The sequence below is a fragment of the Drosophila bipectinata genome, chromosome 2L (genome assembly GCF_030179905.1).
Source record: "Drosophila bipectinata strain 14024-0381.07 chromosome 2L, DbipHiC1v2, whole genome shotgun sequence".
NCBI lineage: Eukaryota > Metazoa > Arthropoda > Insecta > Diptera > Drosophilidae > Drosophila > Drosophila bipectinata.
Genome location: NC_091736.1, coordinates 21,664,333 through 21,684,285, shown reverse-complemented (window position 1 = coordinate 21,684,285; position 19,953 = coordinate 21,664,333). Strand labels below are relative to the sequence as shown.

At 40.2% G+C, this 19,953-nt stretch overlaps 5 protein-coding genes across 6 annotated transcripts; 3 read left to right on the top strand and 2 right to left on the bottom strand.

Annotated features, from left to right (window-relative positions):
* The first annotated feature begins 2,677 nt into the window (after positions 1-2,677).
* LOC108127076 (uncharacterized) lies at positions 2,678-3,387 on the top strand. The gene is made up of 4 exons (XM_017243913.3): positions 2,678-2,738; positions 2,798-2,953; positions 3,011-3,178; positions 3,232-3,387. The coding sequence occupies exons 1-4, from the start codon at positions 2,679-2,681 to the stop codon at positions 3,385-3,387; spliced, it is 540 nt and encodes a 179-aa protein (XP_017099402.1). The 5' UTR covers position 2,678.
* Positions 3,388-9,673: 6,286 nt separating this feature from the next.
* On the top strand, positions 9,674-15,070 carry Drp1 (dynamin related protein 1). 2 transcript variants are annotated; one of them, XM_017243976.3, is made up of 8 exons: positions 9,674-9,929; positions 12,077-12,221; positions 12,279-12,943; positions 13,226-13,677; positions 13,738-14,059; positions 14,124-14,343; positions 14,402-14,613; positions 14,680-15,070. In XM_017243976.3, the coding sequence occupies exons 1-8, from the start codon at positions 9,828-9,830 to the stop codon at positions 14,734-14,736; spliced, it is 2,175 nt and encodes a 724-aa protein (XP_017099465.1). In that variant the 5' UTR covers positions 9,674-9,827; the 3' UTR covers positions 14,737-15,070. The 2 variants fall into 2 exon arrangements, with proteins under 2 accessions (XP_017099465.1, XP_070132921.1); XM_070276820.1 differs by lacking the exons at positions 9,674-9,929; positions 12,077-12,221; positions 12,279-12,943 and adding an exon at positions 13,022-13,168.
* A 184-nt stretch (positions 15,071-15,254) lies between these two features.
* Arpc5 (Actin-related protein 2/3 complex, subunit 5) lies at positions 15,255-16,101 on the bottom strand. The gene is made up of 2 exons (XM_017243977.3): positions 15,803-16,101; positions 15,255-15,748 (listed from the first exon to the last, which is right to left on the bottom strand). The coding sequence occupies exons 1-2, from the start codon at positions 16,013-16,015 to the stop codon at positions 15,506-15,508; spliced, it is 456 nt and encodes a 151-aa protein (XP_017099466.1). The 5' UTR covers positions 16,016-16,101; the 3' UTR covers positions 15,255-15,505.
* A 241-nt stretch (positions 16,102-16,342) lies between these two features.
* ND-B17.2 (NADH dehydrogenase (ubiquinone) B17.2 subunit) lies at positions 16,343-17,245 on the top strand. Its single transcript, XM_017243978.3, has 5 exons — positions 16,343-16,496; positions 16,557-16,652; positions 16,711-16,888; positions 16,944-17,028; positions 17,088-17,245. Exons 2-5 carry the CDS (start codon positions 16,558-16,560, stop codon positions 17,156-17,158), a joined length of 429 nt encoding a protein of 142 aa, XP_017099467.1. The 5' UTR covers positions 16,343-16,496; position 16,557; the 3' UTR covers positions 17,159-17,245.
* Positions 17,246-17,545: 300 nt separating this feature from the next.
* On the bottom strand, positions 17,546-19,084 carry Elba2 (Early boundary activity 2). The gene has a single exon (XM_017243927.3). The coding sequence runs from the start codon at positions 18,878-18,880 to the stop codon at positions 17,738-17,740; it is 1,143 nt and encodes a 380-aa protein (XP_017099416.2). The 5' UTR covers positions 18,881-19,084; the 3' UTR covers positions 17,546-17,737.
* Between the last annotated feature and the right edge of the window lie 869 nt (positions 19,085-19,953).

Below are 19,953 nucleotides of genomic sequence, written 5' to 3'. Positions count from 1 at the left end.
ACTGCCATTAGTGAGATTAAAACTATGAGGCCAGAGCTGAAGCAAAGCAAAAGGCTCACAAGAGGCACAATGTCGCAGAGCTTGGCTTTGTTTCACCGAACAATGGGCGTATCTCTCACAGTGACGCAATGCGTACAATGTCCTTCTCCGGACAATCGTTGGGTAAATGGGACGGCAACGGCGCAGTCGTAGGGGCGGGTATTGAAAAAGATATACCGCTCACTAGTGCAAACATCCATAACAATCGAGTTGACACAAATGCATCCCGTCCATGGGAGATGCCCTTCTAATCCGGGCCTCGTGCGCTTGCCAGCCATTCATGACCCATTCCAATTTGTTGAGTTCAGCATCGAACTACGACGCACCGACTGGCAGCGATTTGACAGCCCTGTAATTGACAGATGATTATGCAATTCATTTGACAAGGACTCGAATTGGATTCCAGCAAAGTGCAATTAATCATTCCCGTGGTTCGTTCGCGGACAGACAAATTGATGGTTACGGATATCCCAGCCACATGAGATGGAAACTGGCACCTTTAATGGCCGACAGTCCTTTCAAGACCTTTACAAAATAATTTTTGGTAAAAACCACATTTCAGTCAATTATTTGAAGCGAGAAAGATCAAAGCTCAGAGGAAACCATCCAATCCCTCATATTTAATGAAATATTCTGCGAACCCTTTCAAGCTCCTTTGAGGAGGCTCGCAGACTTAAGAAGCACCTTTTTGCGGTGACGCCAAGTTTTTCGGGTAATGGAGTCCGGGTTGTCATTCAAGATACACTTAAGGTCTTGATACTAAACAAAAAATGATGGAAAAACTTTGTTTGAAATGTTTACAAAAATTTATAAATAAAAAGTAACTGTTTAATTATTTAAAATAAATACTAACTTCACTTTTTTTGTTGTTTCAATATTTTTTTTAAATGAAGTGTATATTTATTAAGTTTTTAATACATGCTACATAGAGACAACAACTTGCCTCTTATAAGTAAACTTTTCTGGGAGCATATCCTAGACCCGCTTTGTTGTGGTTTTCCACCGAGGCTGCCTTTCAGAGCTTTCCCAAGACGCTCATAACTTGTGGTTGTCTGGGTGAAGTATTTTACAAATCGCAAGTATGTACATTGCAATCAAATGACTCCCACAGCTCAAGCCGAACCGTCAATCTCGACTGGGGACTTCTATAAATTCAAGCGCAATAAGGACACGAAGGAGTGGCTCCTGTTGGGTTGGCTGGGGATCGGCCTGATGTCCGCTGATAAAAAAAAGAAATCGGAGCTTTGTGCACTGTTTTCCCGGCAATATGGTCACAGCAGTTTTATTAAATTCCTACAAAGGCTTCTTTCCTGGCCCTCTGCCCGAGCTCATGGACCGTATGGCCCGGCGGCTCCCGAAGAAAGGCAATAAAAATCATTTAACAAAGTCAAACAACAATAAAAATTAAACTTTGCCGTCAACACAAGAAAAGGCAGCGGCAGTCGAGCATGAAAATGCGCAAAAGTACACAGCAGCGAGCGAAATTAAATAATAAATATAAATACTGCGCATAGAATGCGAAATGTGAGATGCGAGATTTGAGAGTTGAGCTGGCAAAAGTTTTAGCAAATTAATTTTCGAATCTGGCCCTGGCTCATGTGTGCCGGGGCGCTGTGGCTGTCATTGCAAGGGAGCCGGCAAGGGAGCCAGGACATGGCGATTTATTATGTCATGCCTCGTCGGGCGGGAGAGGTATCATCATAAATCAATCCATTTGATGAGAACCAATCTTTGGAGGGGAGGAGTCGGGTGTATTTAATTACACTTAAGCAGGAGGATGACGAGCGGGCCCAGGACGAGTTGGGTGGCGGACGAAGGACCTACAGACAAGAGTTCAATCCCAAATCGTCACACACTTTGGCCCCCCCCCTCCGGCCAACAAATAATTCCTCTTCGATCTAACCACTCCGCCTGGGCTTTGGTTGCAATGCAATATTGTTAAGTGCTTAGCTCGGTTTGCAGGCCTTTTAGAATGACTTGACAAAAGGTGGTCTTTGTCGTTAGCCCGATATTGATGTTGATTTGAAAGGCTCTCAGCTTGATGTGTTTGGAAAGGGAGCCAACGAATCCGAGGCTCTAGATACTGGTTACATAGCTCTCCCCCTTCTGGGTCAGTCGAATATAATTAAATTAGAGTAAAATGTATGCTCCTCCAGTATTAATTAGTAATCAGCCATAATATACCAAGTTTGATGTGTTAGTCAGACTTCAACTTGGAGAGTTTGAATTTAACTATAATGTAATTTTTCGACCGAATTTTGAGGGTGACTAAGCGGGACTTGGGGTCTAACTAAACAAAATAGTGCTGGTATAAATTTATTTACTGGAAGAATCATTTACATTTGGTACATACATAATTGTAATAATTATACAAAATGTATATTTATGTAAAATAATTTATAAACTAATAATTATAAAAACTTAGTAATATCCCATCATGCAAGTGACAGAGGTATTTTCCAACGGTGGGACTAGCACAATTATAACACACTTTACATGTTGAAAAATTTACCTAAACAGTAATTAGGAAAAATAATTCTAAGCTGTTTTAAATTGCATTAGATGTGATTACTATCCATTTTTTACGAATGAATGTTTTTTACGAATGTCAGTGTTTTTTGGACTACCAGTAATACAATATGTGCTGCATGCCCTATTTTGTAATGCTTTTTATTGGCATTGCGAATTTGACCATGAAAGTATGATAAAAAGTTTATAAAACGCTATTAAAAAAATTAAACGGCTGATAATTATTTAGGGGGATTGCCGATTCGAGTTCACAAATGTGAATTGCAGTTCATTTGACAAGAAATTCGGAGAATTCGAATATTGTTTTTTGAAATCGGTGAATCGCAGTTACAAGTACTTCTCTGCCAAACTGCAACTCTATCAACTGCCCATTAGTATAATTAAGGTAATCAAAAAATGCCATAATATATGAAATTTTTTTGAAACTTGTCTTGCGCATTAGATAAACTTGGTGATGTGGAAAAGGTACAATGGATACAAGCCTTTTCTCTACAACATAACAGTGGACTTTTGCAAATTCATAAACAACCGAAAGTCGAACCCAGTGGCGAATTTCGTGTTCGAATCATATCAGAGATACTCGAATCTCAATCACTCGTGTCCGTTTAATGTGAGTATGGCAACTATTTCATACAAATTATTGGATGAAGTATTTCATTTAAGCATGACCTCATAATGGAAAAACTTTCCATCGACATAATGAACCACCGAATGACAAAAATTCTGCCCTTTCCGGAAGGGGACTACCTCTTTGAGACGACTTGGTTTCGGTCCAGAGTTCGTACTTTTGTAATGAAAATTTATGGAACACTGTCGTAAAATAAATTCTAAATTTTGTTACGCAATTTTACTGATCTCAAACAATAAAAAAAATCACTGTGTTTCACTTCCCGATAGTTTAAATACTTCATTGCACACATATTTCCATTACATTAACGTGCTCGGCAAACCAATCACTGAGCCAGGAACTCATTCTTGGAAAGCCACATGAACTATTTCATCTTCTTCCACCTCCAGATGGAATGTAAAATGCAAATCAGACTTTTTTTTTTATCACGCACAGCCCCTCACTTGGGGACACCCTCCGTGCAATTACATTTTAAAGGAAGTGGGTGCTCCGTGAAAGGAAGCAGGTACTCCCTGGGCGGGAGTGGAGGTAAGCCCCGAGTCTGTCATGCGAAAATCATACAAACTTGGTTTTCGTGCGCTCGCAAAAGTAATTGAGGCGGAAATCCCTAATTGGCACCTTCAAGTCAGCGACGTCGTAGTCAAAAAAGAAATCAGCTCAGGAGGAGCATCAGTAGATGAAGGAGAACGAAAAGATGAAAACTTGCACTGGTGTTTGTGGGCCGGGAGCTGAGAGTTTGGCGGTGGTGGGTCGAAAAAGCCGGGGGCCTGTAAAGGTGGCACACGTAGTCCCTTGCAAATGGGAAAACTTTGCTCATCAGCGCACACAAATTGAGTGAAATTATCAGTTCAAGTGAAATTTACACTTGCTTCTTGTCGCCTGAAAGATGCACGTCAAAAAAGTACTTTCATATTTTTGTTAACTGTTAGACTAATAACATTTAACATTAATATTCGAAAAACTATAACATTCATTAAAAGTTAAATAATTAAAGTAGGAAAAAGATATTTTTCGAGTTTTTAGATTTTCAAGTGTTTTACCCCAGCTCGACTATGTTCAAATATACATAATTCTCACACATCCTCTTGCCCCCGGAGAGTTCTAATTCCGCTTAGTAGCAAATCCAATTAAACATAGGTCGGTTTCCCAAAAATTGAATAAACGGCAGCTCATCGTACGCGCGATACTTTCGCACTTTTGGCTAACATCTGGCAGCCGTCGCATTCCCAGGCAAATAAATGGGCAACGAGATGTGTGCCAAAAGCGACGACATCTGCTACGCAGATCCCCATCTTTCTGCGGTTCCCAGATGGCTCACTTATGCGTAGTAATGAGAAATGAAACAGATACAGATATAAAATAATTTTATAATACTAATTTATAAATAAATGTGTCTACCTTTTGTAATAAAATTGTAGTTCCCAGCACAACAACTACTTTAAACAGACACCCCTTTAAAAGGGGGCCATAATTTATGGTAGAATCAATCGGAAATTATTTGGCTATCATTGCTTGCCATGTTCAAGCCAGGCCACAAGCTGCCAGGCATTCGAGGGGCCGCTCATGGTTCATTATTGCTGCAGTTGTGGCAAGGAAGGGAGAGGAAGACAGGGCCCTTCCCCAGTCGCTTCCACATGGCGTATACGTAATATAAATTCGTAATTGCATGGCAACACCATGGAAAACGGGCAGAGCCATTGATCAACTGGCAGTCAGCCGAAAGATGAAAGCCGAAGCACAAAAGACCAAGCCAGGAGGAGATGGAGCTGAGCTGTATCGGCCAAAAGTAGGAGTTGGGATATGGGAGAAGCTCATCAACTAAATGCAAAGTTCTGCCAGTTGCTGGCAGTCTGTAGAACAAGAATAATTGACGACGACACGACGCAGGATAATGAGGGGAATCCCCACACACACGCTCGCCCGGAAAGGGTACAACAAGGCGACGCAGTTGATGCCAGACCCTGCGGATCCTTGCAGCGCTGCAGCCCTACTATAATCCTGCGGAAACACTTGAAAATGATGGATGAAGATTATCGTTTCTGCAACGCATGCAAATGGGCAAAATTACTTTCACATGATTAATACCCCAACGAGATATAAGACGCTCAGCTTCAGCTCTAGCAGTTCCATAATTAATCCAACTTAAAAAGGGCGGAGAGGAAAAAAAGCAAGCGGGCCGGCAGACAATTGTTGAACTTCGTCCTCATCTGAAATTCATATTTTAAATATTCGTCAGTCAATTAGAGAGCAAAGGACTCTGACACCGAATTTGCATTCAACCGTAAAATTATCAAATTAATATTCCGCCCCCTGAGGAGAATTTCGGGCTCGAGAAGGAGGTGGCACCGCTCCTCCGGCTGCCTTGGTCCTGTCTGTGGCAATAAATGTCAAGGCAAGAAGTTTCCTATGCCGCACATTTCGGCAAGTTGTCAGGCTAAGATGGAAAGTTGCTCGGTCCAACAATGCCAATTTAACGAAAGAAATTTTAAAATATTTATACACATACCTCCCATCCAAGGTGTCCTGGCAAGTTGCTGGCCAAATTTGTTAATTGGAAGCCGAAAAGTTCATCTATGAAAATGCACAAGAACTCCACTTGCCAGGGACCAAAAATGAGATTAGTCGGAAGTCCAAGTGGAATAATTAAACTTATTTTCGGTGTCGGTCTCATGAATGGGGGAATTTTAAACAAAATGGTGTTCTATCTGCAGCTTTGTCACAAATTAAGTGGGACTTTTGAGGTGGAATAACTTTGAATAATAAGGAAGCTGCTTTTGGATACAAAAACGTAGGTAAAATGTAAAATTTTTAAATTTTTTAACTTTAATGAATTTACAAAGTAAAGATCTTTATCTATAAGCTATGGTATCATAATACCTGGTTCTAGCTCCTTTCACTCCTCGCCCTTACTTTCATACGAAGTTATTTGTAACTTCGATCATTTTTATAAATTAATTCTGAAAATAAAATGTTGTTTTATACATGCTTCGGGTTTAGAACAATCCACTGAAACTAAAATTAAAATCTTAAATCCGTTTGATTTGACTTAATTGTTTCTTAATTGAAAATGTCGGTTTTGGAATAGATTAGAATAAAATGTTGTTTCATACATGCTTCGGGTTTAGAACAATCCACTGAAGCTAAAATTAAAATCTTAAATCCGTTTGATTTGACCTAATTGTTTCTTAATTGAAAATGTCGGTTTTGGAATAGATTAGCCAAAACCCTTTATCAAAAGCATTTTCTGAACTGGCGTTACAAAATGATTAAATCACATATTTAAGTTTAATATTTGAGTCCTTCTCCAAAAACAAACAAGAAGGGAAGACTATTTTCCCGACTCCAGTCCAGTTTCCCGACTATGTTATACCCGGTTATACTCGGGTACCATACAAGTTCAAGTTCGCGAAATTCGATTTCTGTGGGCAAGAGGGAGCGTGGCAAAAATTCGAAACATACTTGAACTGCCTGGACATTGTAGTAGTCTCCATGCCAAATCCTACAGCTTTCTCTTATAGAGTCTAAGATCCTACGGACATAGCTATATAGACACGGCTTTCGGTGCTGTACGAGAATATATATACTTTATGAGGTCTGATATATATTATATTACATACCATCTTACGACTACATACAATATACGCCTGTAATCTATGAGTACCGGGTATAAAAAGAAACACATTTTGGAAGAAAACATGCAAGACTTAATCCAAAATCTATGTATAGTAGACCCTCAAAATACAAAGTAAGCCATCTGAGCATCATGGAAAGCTTTCACAATCCATTAAACCGAGAGCCAAGCGTTTCCAAATTATAACAAATACTTCGATTCAATTTCCATTGTCATTTTCTATTCAATTACCAGCGGTGTGCCAGGGAAAGCCGAAAGAAGCTGACTGGGGGAAGTACAATGCGAATTGTTGTCAAATAGGGCAGATGGGGATGCAAAAGTGAGTGGAAGCTTCTATACATCTAATATTCTGGTCCATTTGGGTCACTATCGAATTTTGAATGCTTAGTGTATTGGGCGACAAGCATCCTAGTGCATTGATATAAACCGATAAAAGCGACAGATGAGCCCGGTATCTCCCCGCATTCACACACAAACACACAGGATATGGGAGCATCAAATTCATGTAGCAACCATGGCCCTCCCCTTTGGGCCACATGCAAATCCAAGGCACTTGAGGCTGCCCCCAGATTGTCCCTTTTCCTTGGCATTTTGTTTGTCGACGAGGTCTGACCACTTGGCTGCTGCCCCTCCAGCTCCTAGCTTTTTATACTCTTACAGGGGCAAAAGAAATTGGCAGAGAAACGTGGACCACTTCGCTTCTCAGATTCAACTGGTCACAGTATTTTTTTCATTTACGCCATTTTCAAGTATCTTAAATAAAAAAATTGTTTCCTATTATGGCTAAAATATTTATAACCACCAAGATAGAAATAGTTAGAGCCAATTAAGTAGCACCTGAAAAAGTACCTAACCTACAGTTCTAACTAAACAGCCTACATGCGGTCCTGCTGACGCTATAATACCAAAATCTGTGAGTTTATATTATAGTTTATATTATTATAATCTTTATAAGTCTGTTGCAGTTTTACAGACCCGGGTAGGTGGATAGGGCATAAGGCTGTATGGGAATTTAAACGGGCAACACCATAACTCATATTTTTTTCAATCATAAACTTAGATGATAAAAATTTACCTTTCAATATATGGTAACAAACAAAAAATAAAGTGCGAAATAGTAGAGGTTTTCATCTAATCGCTGCTCTAAACAATAAATAGAATTAAGAATTACATAAAATAAAGTTTGTTTTCTATTTTTTTTTAACAGCTAGACAGAAAGTGTTAATTGTTGTTAGGAGTGATAGAACCCCCTTTAAAAGACGTAAAGCTTTGAAAGAGTACTTACATTTCGGTCCCAGAACTAAACTTTAACTCTTGTTATCTATTGCCATGGCAGAATACAGCGAGATGCTACCAACAATGCATTGTGGTGAACATAGGAGTGTGTGTTATTGGGTGGGGCTGGTTTTCGGCCCATATCATTAAGTCTGCACAATGGTCCAGGCCCACACATGTATGTATGTACATATGTACATACATACAACACATTCTCGTGCATTCAATATCCAGGCACATTCTGTTTGTCAATCCAAAGCCAAAAAATAAAATCCATAAAACGAACAAGGATAACTATTGACGGGCCAGTGGAACGGAGAAATCTATTGTTGCCTGCCACTTTGTTAAATTTTTTAAACGAGCATGGGGTTTTTTTGAAATTTCCTCGTTGGGTAAATTGGGTAAATTGATTTTTTTTTTCCCCGGAGCTAGATCATGTTGGTTCGAAAAATTTATCGTATTAAATAAAATAAAAATTTATTCCCATTTTCCCAAGAGCCCTATGCTCATCATAATTGAACAAAAAACGTATTTAAAAATTAAAAAATGTAAGAACTTAGTTAAAGAATAGGCACCTAGCTTACAAAATTATAGAAAAACAAGAAAGCAAAGCTAACTTCGGGCGGAGCCGAAGTTGATATACCCTTGCAGCTAAAACCGGATATATATCGCAAACATCGGATATAGTTGGCCGATCCTTATGGGAATATGAATATATAATCCAATTTATTACAATACAAAATCTAAAAAAAGTCTCAAGCTTCTATCTTCAAAAATACGAAAGTTGATATTTCTACCAAATACCATTTCCGATCGTACAGTTATATGTCAGCTATAAGATATAGTCAACCGATCGTTATGAAATTTGGTAGATCGGATAAACTGACCAAAAATAGAATGTGTACCAAGTGCCAGCTTTCTATCATCAAAAACACGAAAGTTGGGTCATTTCCGATCGTTCAGTTATATGGCAGCTATAGGATATAGTCGGCCGATCCTTATGAAATTTGGCATGTCGTATTAGGTTGCCAAAAAAAGCTCTCACCTAAAATTTGAACTCTCTAACTTTAAAAACACCAAAGTTATACCATTTCCGATCAATCAGTTATATGGCAGCTATAGGATATAGTCGACCGATCCGGGCCGTTCCGACTTATATACTGCGTGCAAAGGAAAGAAGGATGTGTGCAAAGTTTCAAGACGATAGCTTTAAAACTGAGAGACTAGTTCGCGTAGAAACAGACAGACGGACAGACAGACGGACAGACGGACAGACGGACATGCTCATATCAACTCAGGAGGTGATCCTGATCAAGAATATATATACTTTATAGGGTCGGAGATGTCTCCTTCACTGCGTTGCACACTTTTGACCAAAATTATAATACCCTCTGCAAGGGTATAAATATATATTAAATAACAGATAATAGCTTCAAGCGTTCAAATGAAGAAAAGTTTATATTTGAAAATGCGCTGCCACTTTGCGAAAGCTTTTCAGGGGTTGCCCGACCTATTTGATGTACGCGCACGGCAAACAAATTTCGACGATGTGGCAGCCCGCCAGCTCAGAACAAATTCGCAGTGCAGCCCTGGAAATTGCAAATTTTATTTAGGTACTCGCGTCAACCAAAAAAAAAACAATAAAATAGCCTTAATGTGCGTGGAATAAACAGGCAATCGATTCGAACGCGTTCAGCAGCACCTCTAGCACACGGGACACACAAAATGGAGGCTCTTATTCCAGTTATAAATAAGTTGCAGGATGTCTTCAACACGGTCGGCTCCGACTCAATACAATTGCCCCAAATTGTTGTTCTCGGCAGTCAGGTAAGCGAATTTCAGAAAGCTAAGCTCAAAAAGTTACGCCATTGGCATAAAAGGAAGTGTCCGCCAGTGCGCCAAAAAGAGCCGTATGAGTTTACTTTTCCTTGCGAGTCCCTCAGAAGCCCGCAAAATTATATAACAAGATGCGTTTTTGCCGGCATTATATTGCCACTTTGGAGTGTTATGTTTTTTCCTCCTGTTTTCAAATAAAACTCCTCAAGGGAACAGTCCGAATAAAGTCAGGTGTTTTTTATTTACATGATTATTTTTGGAAATTTTGATGTCCGCCCCCCTTGGAAAATCAATACTCAAGGGTTCTACACACAAAAAAAAACAGCTGCTGTGACACATTCCTGCACACACTCAGTATGACACACATAAGATATATAAAGATAAGGAATGTACCGAAAAGAAACTGCACACTTTCTTTCTACTATAACTTTCATGTTTTTGATTCGATTTCAATTTTTCTTTTTGTTCTTTTTATAGCAAAACTTAAACTTTCAATTTTTATAAACAGAATTTAAAAAAAATTAACTTCTTATTTTTAAGCGAATTTTTTGCTTAACTCCTCTCATCAGGTTCTGCACACCCTCCTTGGTGACCTTGCCGGCTGCACGCATCCAGTTTTTTTTCATTTCTTTGTTATTTTGGGAGAGACTACCATTTTTTATTAAATTTCGCTTAACGATGGCCCAATATCTCTCAATGGGACGCAGCTCTGGGCAATTTGGTGGGTTCTCCTCTTTTGAAACAAACTTGATGTTCTCCGCCTCAAGGAGCGCCAATGTTGACCGGGCATAGTGCGCTGACGCTAAGTCTGGCCAAAATATTGTCGACACGTTGTGCTTTCTATAAAACGGTATTAAACGTTTTTTAATGCACTCTTTTTGGTAAACCTCTGCGTTTATTGTGCCATTTGTGAAAAATGGGCTGGTTTTTAGGCCACATGTGCAAATTGCCTGCCATATCAGGACTTTCTCCCCAAATTTGTCCACTTCTATTTTGGTGACCGAGTCGCTAATTGTTTCACCTTTGGCTTTTGTGTAAAATTGGGGGCCTGGTAATGTTTTTGCGTCCAATTTTACATATGTTTCGTCGTCCATTACGACGCATTCCACTGCCTCAGTGAGCAAGCGATCATAAAGCTTGCGTACTCTCGTTTTGCCGACTTCTTGTTGGCGCAAACTTTTTTTTGGCACTTTTTGTTTTTTATAAGTCTTTAGGCCATGCCGTTGTTTTATGCGCTGCACCATACTTACACTCGTTCGCGCTTTTTTGGCCAAATCTCGAACTGACGTCGTGGGATTTTTCTCAATTAAAGCTAGCACCTTCTTATCGACGCTGGCATCCCTTGGACCTTTTTTTCTGCCAGTTTTTGGCAAATCTTTTAGAGAACATGTCTTCCCAAATTTGATAATAATATTCTTAACACTATTAACGCTTACTTTATAGCGTTTGGCTAAGTTTCGGTACGAAACACCGTTTTCTGTGCAGTAATTGTGCACAATTTTTTGACGGACGTGTTCTTCAATACGAGGCATTGCGAAATGTGCAAAACAAATAGTGAAAAGAGAACATACAAACAACGCAGAATTAATAGAGCTTTCTAACGGTGCACCGCATGGCATGATCGAAGGCTCCCACTGAGAGCTTTTCACAATTAAAAGTGTGCAGTTTCTTTTCGGTACATTCCTTATAGGAAACTTTAGTTGTGACTGTATTTGTTTTGATCGCGGATTTAATTGTACTTTGATTTTAGCTCTAAAATAATTCGTTATGACGAAAAGTGAGAGCCCCTTGGCATTTACAGTCAAGCCTCTCTAATATGGCCAACAAAAATTCAAAGTAAAATATAATTAAATTGTACTAAAGGTTGAACAATATAATTAAATTTATAAAAAAAAATAAATAAGTTTTTTCTAAAAAAAACTTTATTTAATTTTTTTTCAAGGAAAATTAAAATTTAACTTTACAAAGAAAAGTAGTGAACTGTAAAGAACCCTGCCCGTACCAGATAACCACAGCTAATCTGACGACTTTAGAGTGTTTCCTTGTTGCACATGCTTAAAGAAGTTCCTTATCTAGAAATTGGCTCCTATCAGCTCTGTTTTTAAACTCATTGCGTTTCTCACACCTCTGATTTCCAGAGCTCCGGCAAGAGTTCCGTCATCGAAAGCGTGGTAGGTCGCTCCTTTCTTCCGCGTGGAACAGGAATCGTCACCCGCCGTCCCCTAGTATTGCAACTGATCTACTGCCCCCTCGATGACCGCGAACACCGCTCTGCCGAAAACGGTGAGTTCATTCATCCACAACCATGAAGACGTAACCCTAATCAAGTCCCCTTTGTAGGTACCTCCAATGCCGAGGAGTGGGGCCGTTTCCTACACTCCAAGAAGTGCTACACGGACTTCGACGAGATTCGTAAAGAAATCGAAAACGAAACGGAACGTGCTGCTGGCAATAACAAAGGAATCTGCCCAGAGCCCATAAACTTAAAGATATTCTCCACAAATGTGGTCAACCTGACGCTCGTGGACCTGCCAGGCATCACCAAGGTGCCGGTGGGGGATCAGCCGGAAGACATCGAGGCGCAGATCAAAGACTTGGTGCTCAAATACATTGAGAACCCCAATTCAATAATCCTGGCCGTAACGGCGGCCAATACGGACATGGCCACCAGCGAGGCGCTGAAGCTGGCCAAAGACGTGGATCCCGACGGTCGCCGCACTCTGGCTGTGGTCACCAAGCTGGACCTGATGGACGCCGGCACTGATGCCATAGACATCCTCTGCGGCCGAGTCATTCCCGTAAAGCTAGGCATCATCGGCGTGATGAACCGCTCGCAAAAAGACATAATGGACCAGAAGCACATCGACGAACAGATGAAGGATGAGGCTGCCTTCTTGCAAAGGAAGTACCCCACTCTAGCCACTCGAAACGGCACACCCTACCTGGCCAAAACTCTCAATCGGCTGTTGATGCACCACATCCGCGACTGCCTGCCGGATTTAAAGGTGAGTGCTGGTGTATTAAATAACTTCAGTTTATTTAAAAGGTGTCTAGTATTAAAATTCAATTAAAGGTCGGCTCTATTTCCTATAACTTTCAAATCAAAAAAAATAAACAAATTTCTTGACAGAATGTCTATCATAGAAATTGTCGAAATAAACAAAAAGTGAAAGCGAATATTATATATTTTTAAATGGATATCAGGATCGTATGTGCTGATCGCTCGCAATGTTTGTTTTCTGTAACGATTTTGAAGTATGTACTAATAGAAGACCCGTTTCTTGCAGACCCGTGTAAACATAATGTCAACGCAGTTCCAATCTCTACTAAACTCCTATGGCGAGGATGTTTCGGACAAGAGTCAGACGCTGTTGCAAATCATCACCAAGTTCGCCAGTGCATACTGCTCCACAATCGAGGGTACGGCTAGGAATATTGAAACCACCGAACTGTGCGGTGGCGCCCGAATCTGTTACATATTCCACGAGACCTTTGGCCGCACCCTAGACTCCATTCATCCCCTGGCGGGCCTAAGCAAAATGGACATACTAACGGCCATCAGGAATGCGACGGGTCCCCGGCCGGCTCTATTTGTTCCGGAAGTATCCTTCGAGCTTCTGGTGAAACGCCAAATCCGACGCCTTGAGGAGCCCTCCTTGCGCTGTGTGGAACTAATCCATGAGGAGATGCAGCGCATTGTGCAGCACTGCGGCAACGAAGTGCAACAGGAGATGATGCGGCAAGTAACCGCCACTTAATTTGTGTGTATGATTACTAATTTCAATTTTCCCACTTGCAGCTTCCCCAAACTGCATGAAAAAATTGTGGATGTCGTCACGCAACTGTTGCGTCGCCGCCTCCCAGCGACCAATGTGATGGTGGAAAACATTGTGGCCATCGAACTGGCCTACATCAACACCAAGCATCCGGACTTTCACAAAGATGCTGCGCTTGTGCCGAGTCTGCTGAAAACCGATAATGATCCCTACTCGCAGATGAATCTAGGAAGCCAACGGAGGGCTAACACACCACGCAACCATATGTCGCCACAGGTCTCAGCCTCGCAGCAACAGCAACTGCAAAACAACCAACACCAGCAACAAAATGATGCACACGAACAGGTGAAATAAGTTGTATATTTATCAAGACCTATTAGGAACCATATTTATGTTTTGGCATTGTTAGAATCACGTTGGAGAGAACTCGACGGCCAGCACCTGGCTGTCCAATATTCTACCACCAGCTCCAATTCGACCAGACAGCATTGAAAACTCGGCCAGCAACACGCCAGTTCACAACAACATTGTCAGTCCTGTGAAGCCAGTCAATCTGCTTCCTGATGTGCCGGCAAACCACAACCCTCGCCGGCTGACTGATAAAGAACAAAAGGACTGCGATGTTATTGGTGAGTCGGTCGGTTAAATGCCAACATTAGTGGATTTCAATATACTCTTCATTTTTAGAGCGCCTAATCAAATCGTATTTCTACATTGTGAGGAAATCCATTCAAGATTCGGTTCCAAAGGCCATAATGCATTTCTTGGTTAACTACGTTAAGGACAACTTGCAGAGCGAACTGGTCACCCATCTGTACAAGTCGGATAGGGCTGAGACGCTCCTCAATGAGTCTGACCATATTGCAGTGCGCCGAAAAGAGGCCGCTGACATGCTAAAGGTGAGGCTGTTGAACTTGAAAAATATTTTTCAATATTTGGTAACCGATGTTAACATTCATTTTTAGGCTCTAACGCGAGCAAACCACATTATCAGCGAAATCCGCGAGACTCACATGTGGTAGACTGGGCAAGATTTTACGGAATCCGTTTCGACTTAATAATCCCCACATATAAGCGACATAAAACTATTTATTGAAGACGCGTTTGAAGCGAAATTCTCCTACTTTGTTAAATGTTCCCCTATCCCAAGCACTGAAATATCATCAAGTTGCATGCAAACCACCACTTTTAGGCCTATCATTACAGAGTATTTGGAGTCGCCTGGCATTTTCTTTCATTGAGCCCTATTGCTTCATAATAGGATGATTTAGATGATTGGTTTTTATTTGGGTTACTCAACGCACTTATTACTCATTGAATAGTCAAATAAAAGCTGAAAGGTTGATTCAAAAAAAAGACGGAAAGGAGACTTTGCTATCTTAAGCAGACGATATTCGTCAGATGAAGACGTTTCTGTAAGTTGTATATGGCACTTTACGACCAGTAAGTAACTGCTATGGCAGGTAAACATTTTCAGGCAGTTTTGGGATAAAGGGCCTTGTCTTAAGAAGGATATTCCAAATTCAAACTACGTCTCTAATCACATTTCGTAATAAAAACTTTAATACTTGAATATTAGTTAAGATCTAATTTGGAAAACTTTGTCATTTGCATTATTCCGACTTTTTGACTGAAAAGGCTATCAGATCATTTCCCGGGAAATCGATAATTGGCAGAAGGAATTGGTCTACACAGCTCCAAGCCGGCATTTAATAAATGCTCCACGACGCAAAGGGACTAAAGACAGATGGTAAGGGAAACAGTGAAAGCCTTTGGTTGAGGTAGCCCCGCCTAGGCACGGTTCGTATCCGACAAGACTCGCACGATGCAGCCAACACCGCCTTTAGCGAAGGCTTTCTCATGCCACTGAAGCAGGTGTCCACTAGATCCCTCCGAGGGAATCTCGAATCCGCGATAAATATACTTCATAAGCACATCAATCAAGTCGTTCTGGTCCACGGTGTCAATGGCCTGGTCGATTTGTGTCGACTTGATAGAAAGCAACACTCGCAGTGTTATATTTAGGGCGTGGTCCTGCAAGAGTTCCATTGATTAGACGACTTGTAACTTTCAATAGTTGCTAAGTACCTTAACATTTTGGTTCTTGCAGCGCAGTGGTGCGTTCTGGAGGGCACTAAGCAGGGCCTCCACAGACTTGCCCTGCGTAAGCAGTGTTGTGATCTCGCTCTCGTCTGGCCCTGCGGCAGCGCTGTCCACACCGTCGTCCTCCCGGAAGTTGTCCTCGTTGTATTGGTCTACGTCGATCTTACGGAAAGCATTGCTAGATGTGTTTTTGGCCATGTTTTTATAAATATTTTCTTTTCTGCCACCCAAAGAAATGAATCACGAAGAAGAGTCCGGCAGTGTGTGGCAGTGTGCCCGCCGATTTCAATAATACTATATGATAAATTAATACATATTTATAATTCATTATTTATTGAGTTTATTAGTTGTGTAGTTAAAATTGAAGAACATAAATACACAGTATTAGCACGTCGTTTATTTTAAAAATTTTATTACAAAAAAAAAATATTTTAGTATTTTAGTGGTACTTTGGTTTAAATGATTAAAAAATGCTTTTCGATATTATTCTGTCTATGTTATCAGCTTACACTCCCATCAAGAATTTTGGATATTAAAAAGTTATAATATTTGGATTGTACTTATTAATTCAAATGAAATTAAACTCATATGAAATGACTTTTCAGTATTAAGTGCGGCAGTGGCATCAAATTTAGCCGCACTTTGGTCACACTACTGATTGACTTTGTTTTTGTTTCAAGTAAGTAAAATAAACCCAAAATTTTTACAAATTAAATGGAATATTAACGCTTTCCATTAGCATGGCAAAGTTTTTCGGCATCAACCGGGTGAGCAAGCTTTTTCAAATCATCCGAGAAGCTGGTGGACTTAAGCAGACGTTTCTTAAGCTATACAGGTGAGCCTCCTTCTTATATAAGATTGCTTGGATTCCCAAAGAAAACATAATTCCCCAGGAACGATGACCTAAAGATCGGAACCCTGGTGGGCATCGACAAGTACGGAAACAAGTACTTTGAGAACCCGTACTACTTCTATGGCCGGAATCGCTGGATCGAGTTTGCCCCCCATGTAAACATGGACTATGACGGTTCCCAGATCCCCGCCGAATGGTACGGCTGGATGCACTACAAGGTGGGTACATTTCTTCTGATGGCTTTATATCCGTTGCAACTTCCCCTAATTTCAGACCGATCTTCCGCCTATCCGAGATGGCTGCCGTCCCACCTACAAGTGGATTGCGGATCACAGCGAGAATCTTTCCGGCACCAAGGGTAATAATATAGACATACATATATAGAAAAGTAAACATTTTTTTATTCCTACATTACAGATGCCTACTATCCCTACTCCACCACGCCCAACAAAGTTGAAGCTTGGGATCCCAAAGCAAAGAAGCAGTAGTGTGTATGGCTTATTAATAATTTTAAATTTCAAATGGCTGCGATTGAAGAATGCACGCAATTGTGTTAATAAATTCAATTTCGTTTACATGAATGTGTAAGGAGGTTAAAGGCAATAAACTTAAAGTCTTTGGAAAGACTTCCTTAGTGTAGCAGCTCAAACTCTTCAAATCAAATCCTAAGAAAATATGAAGAAAGCAAATTTCCAAACTTCTTTTAATATATAATTCATACATGGATAAATATACTCCTAATCGTTCCACCCTGAGTAGCTTTGAAATTTGAATCAAACCCACCCATCAATTAAGATCGGTTTCAGATAAAATTACAATAATTCGGAAAGATTTAAATAGGATCATTGGATATAAACCAAAAATACATTTTAGCATTAAGTTAAAAGTGCTTTATTTCTGTTTCAGTTTCCACAATCAACCAATAACTTTTATTGGAAAATTTATACTACATGCAGCTATTAAAATACAGTAGCTTTCTGTGCTTTTTTTCTAGCACGTCGTCGAGATCCTAAAGAATTTTTTAAATATTTGTTCCTAGATTTTATAGCTGGATTTAATCTAGCTTCTTAGTATTCTTCCTTGATTTTCTGAGCCTTTTTCGCACGGCGCTTATACTTCTTAGCTGTGTCGGCGCACTTGGTTGTAATAGTGGCCCGGATAATGCGTTCCTTGCCACCAGTACGACTTTTGACACTTAGAACGATGTCCTCCACTTTGCCTTGATCCAATTGTAGCTTGGGTGGTCTTTCACGGCCATAAAACGCTGGGGAAGGTTTTCCCGTTAGTGTATGCGTAGCAAGCTCATCACTGCTGAATACAGCGCTTAAGAGACACCTGGTGGCCACCGGTGCATTAGTCCAGAAAACCTCGCCGTATTGGGTTGCAGTGATTTGCGTGCCATTAGGTCCTAGCACGTAGAAGGCGCTTCCGTCTGCCCTTTGCACTCGATGCGGATATTGCCTTTCGTTGTCAGAGGACGCGTCCGACACATTGGTATTATCTTGGAGTTGTGACTCCGCAGAACTGGTGGACATGTGACGCGGCCTTTTTAATGGCGGTGCAGGCACCTCCTCGTAATCGTTATCATACCGCTGATTCAGGGTTCGCAACATAGAGGTGAGGCGGCCAAAAAGCTCTTGGTAATGATCCTGACTCTTCTGGATTTTGGCTACTTGCTGTTTGACGGACTCTTCCACGGGAGGCAAAGGTTTCACTGATGGTTTTACTTCCTGTATGCCTCCTGAAGGTGTGGCTATGGCCACAATTTGAGCGTTAATGATGCGCCTATGGGGTACAGGAGGAGAATTCTGCCGAACTTCCCTTACACGCTGAACTTTTACCGGATTCCTTTGTAACGGTGACTGCATCAATGGATGGATTTGGAGCTGGCCCAAAGGCTTAAAGGTGCGCTGACGCATTACCGTCTGCTGGGCGGCCAGTTCGAAATTCATATAGTTTTCAATGTCCATCTCCTCCTGCTTGACAATGGGACGCGTTAGCAGGCGATAGTAGTAGGGCACAAAGTTGGGCGCGAATTGGCTTAAGTACTGATGGTAGGGATGCGAAAACTGCACGGTGGGATGAATCGCAGTCTGTGAGTGATAAGTGTGCGGCTCCGTTGTTCTGACGACTGACGTGCAAAGTTCAGGCGTCTCGCTATTTGTTGGGTTAGAAGAATCCCTTTCGAAGAAATTAAATCCGGCAGCCATTTTTCAAGTCGAGGATTTAGCAACAGGTAGTAAAAAGGTAGTTTATTTTTGGCAGCTGGACGGTACTTATGCACTTAGTTGCGAAAATGTGGACATTTACATACATACATATAGTATGTATTTATTGTCTTACTTAAAGCCGCTCTGGAAAGATCTTTTATGAGTTCGGATTAACGGTGATTTCCTGCGCCAGATGGCAGCCTACCTGAAGATCCTCAGAGTTGCCAATGACACCAAGTCACTTCAATTTAAATTCGAATCCTAAGAATCTTTTAATTATGGTTATAATTTATGGTTAGTAACTATTATATAGTAACTAAGTAACTACTTTAAATTCGAATCCTAAGAATCTTTTAATTATGGTTACAATTTATGGTAAGTAACTATTATATAGAAACTAAGTAACTAATTTAAATTCGATTCCTAAGAATCTTTTAAATTTGATTATCATTTATGGTAAGTAAGTCATAATCACAGCCATAAATCTGAATTAAAACCAATAAAACAATTGAGTGATTCCTGAAACCAAAAATAATAATAGAAACTTATCATGAATAATATCTAAATCGAATAATCTACAAGTAGTAAAATAACTATCCCTATAAATAATCAAAATACTTATTTAGAAAATGTATTTTCCAAGCACTCCAAAATTTACATAAAAATTGTCATTTGATCATCAAAATACTAGTCATCAGGAAACCATTGCGATAAAATTTGGTATGGGGTGCGTTCTCCGATCAGAGAAAGGTTTTTGAGTTATTTTGAAGAGTTCCAACTTCTTATTTCTTATACATGTTGTCTTCAACAACCTTTTTTTTCTTACAAACCATGTATTAATATAAATTTCGTAGAATATTTTAAGAATTTTGTTTAACACAAACATTAATGAAATTTAATATTTACAATATTTGGGCTATTCATTTAATTACTAAAGTAATTACTTAAGGTTTGTTAATAGATCGGCTATAGTTTGCCGATCCTTATAAAAGTATCATAATATAACCTATTTATTAAAATATAAATCTAAAAAAAAAGTCGCAGGCTTCTATCTTCAAAAATACCAAAGTTGG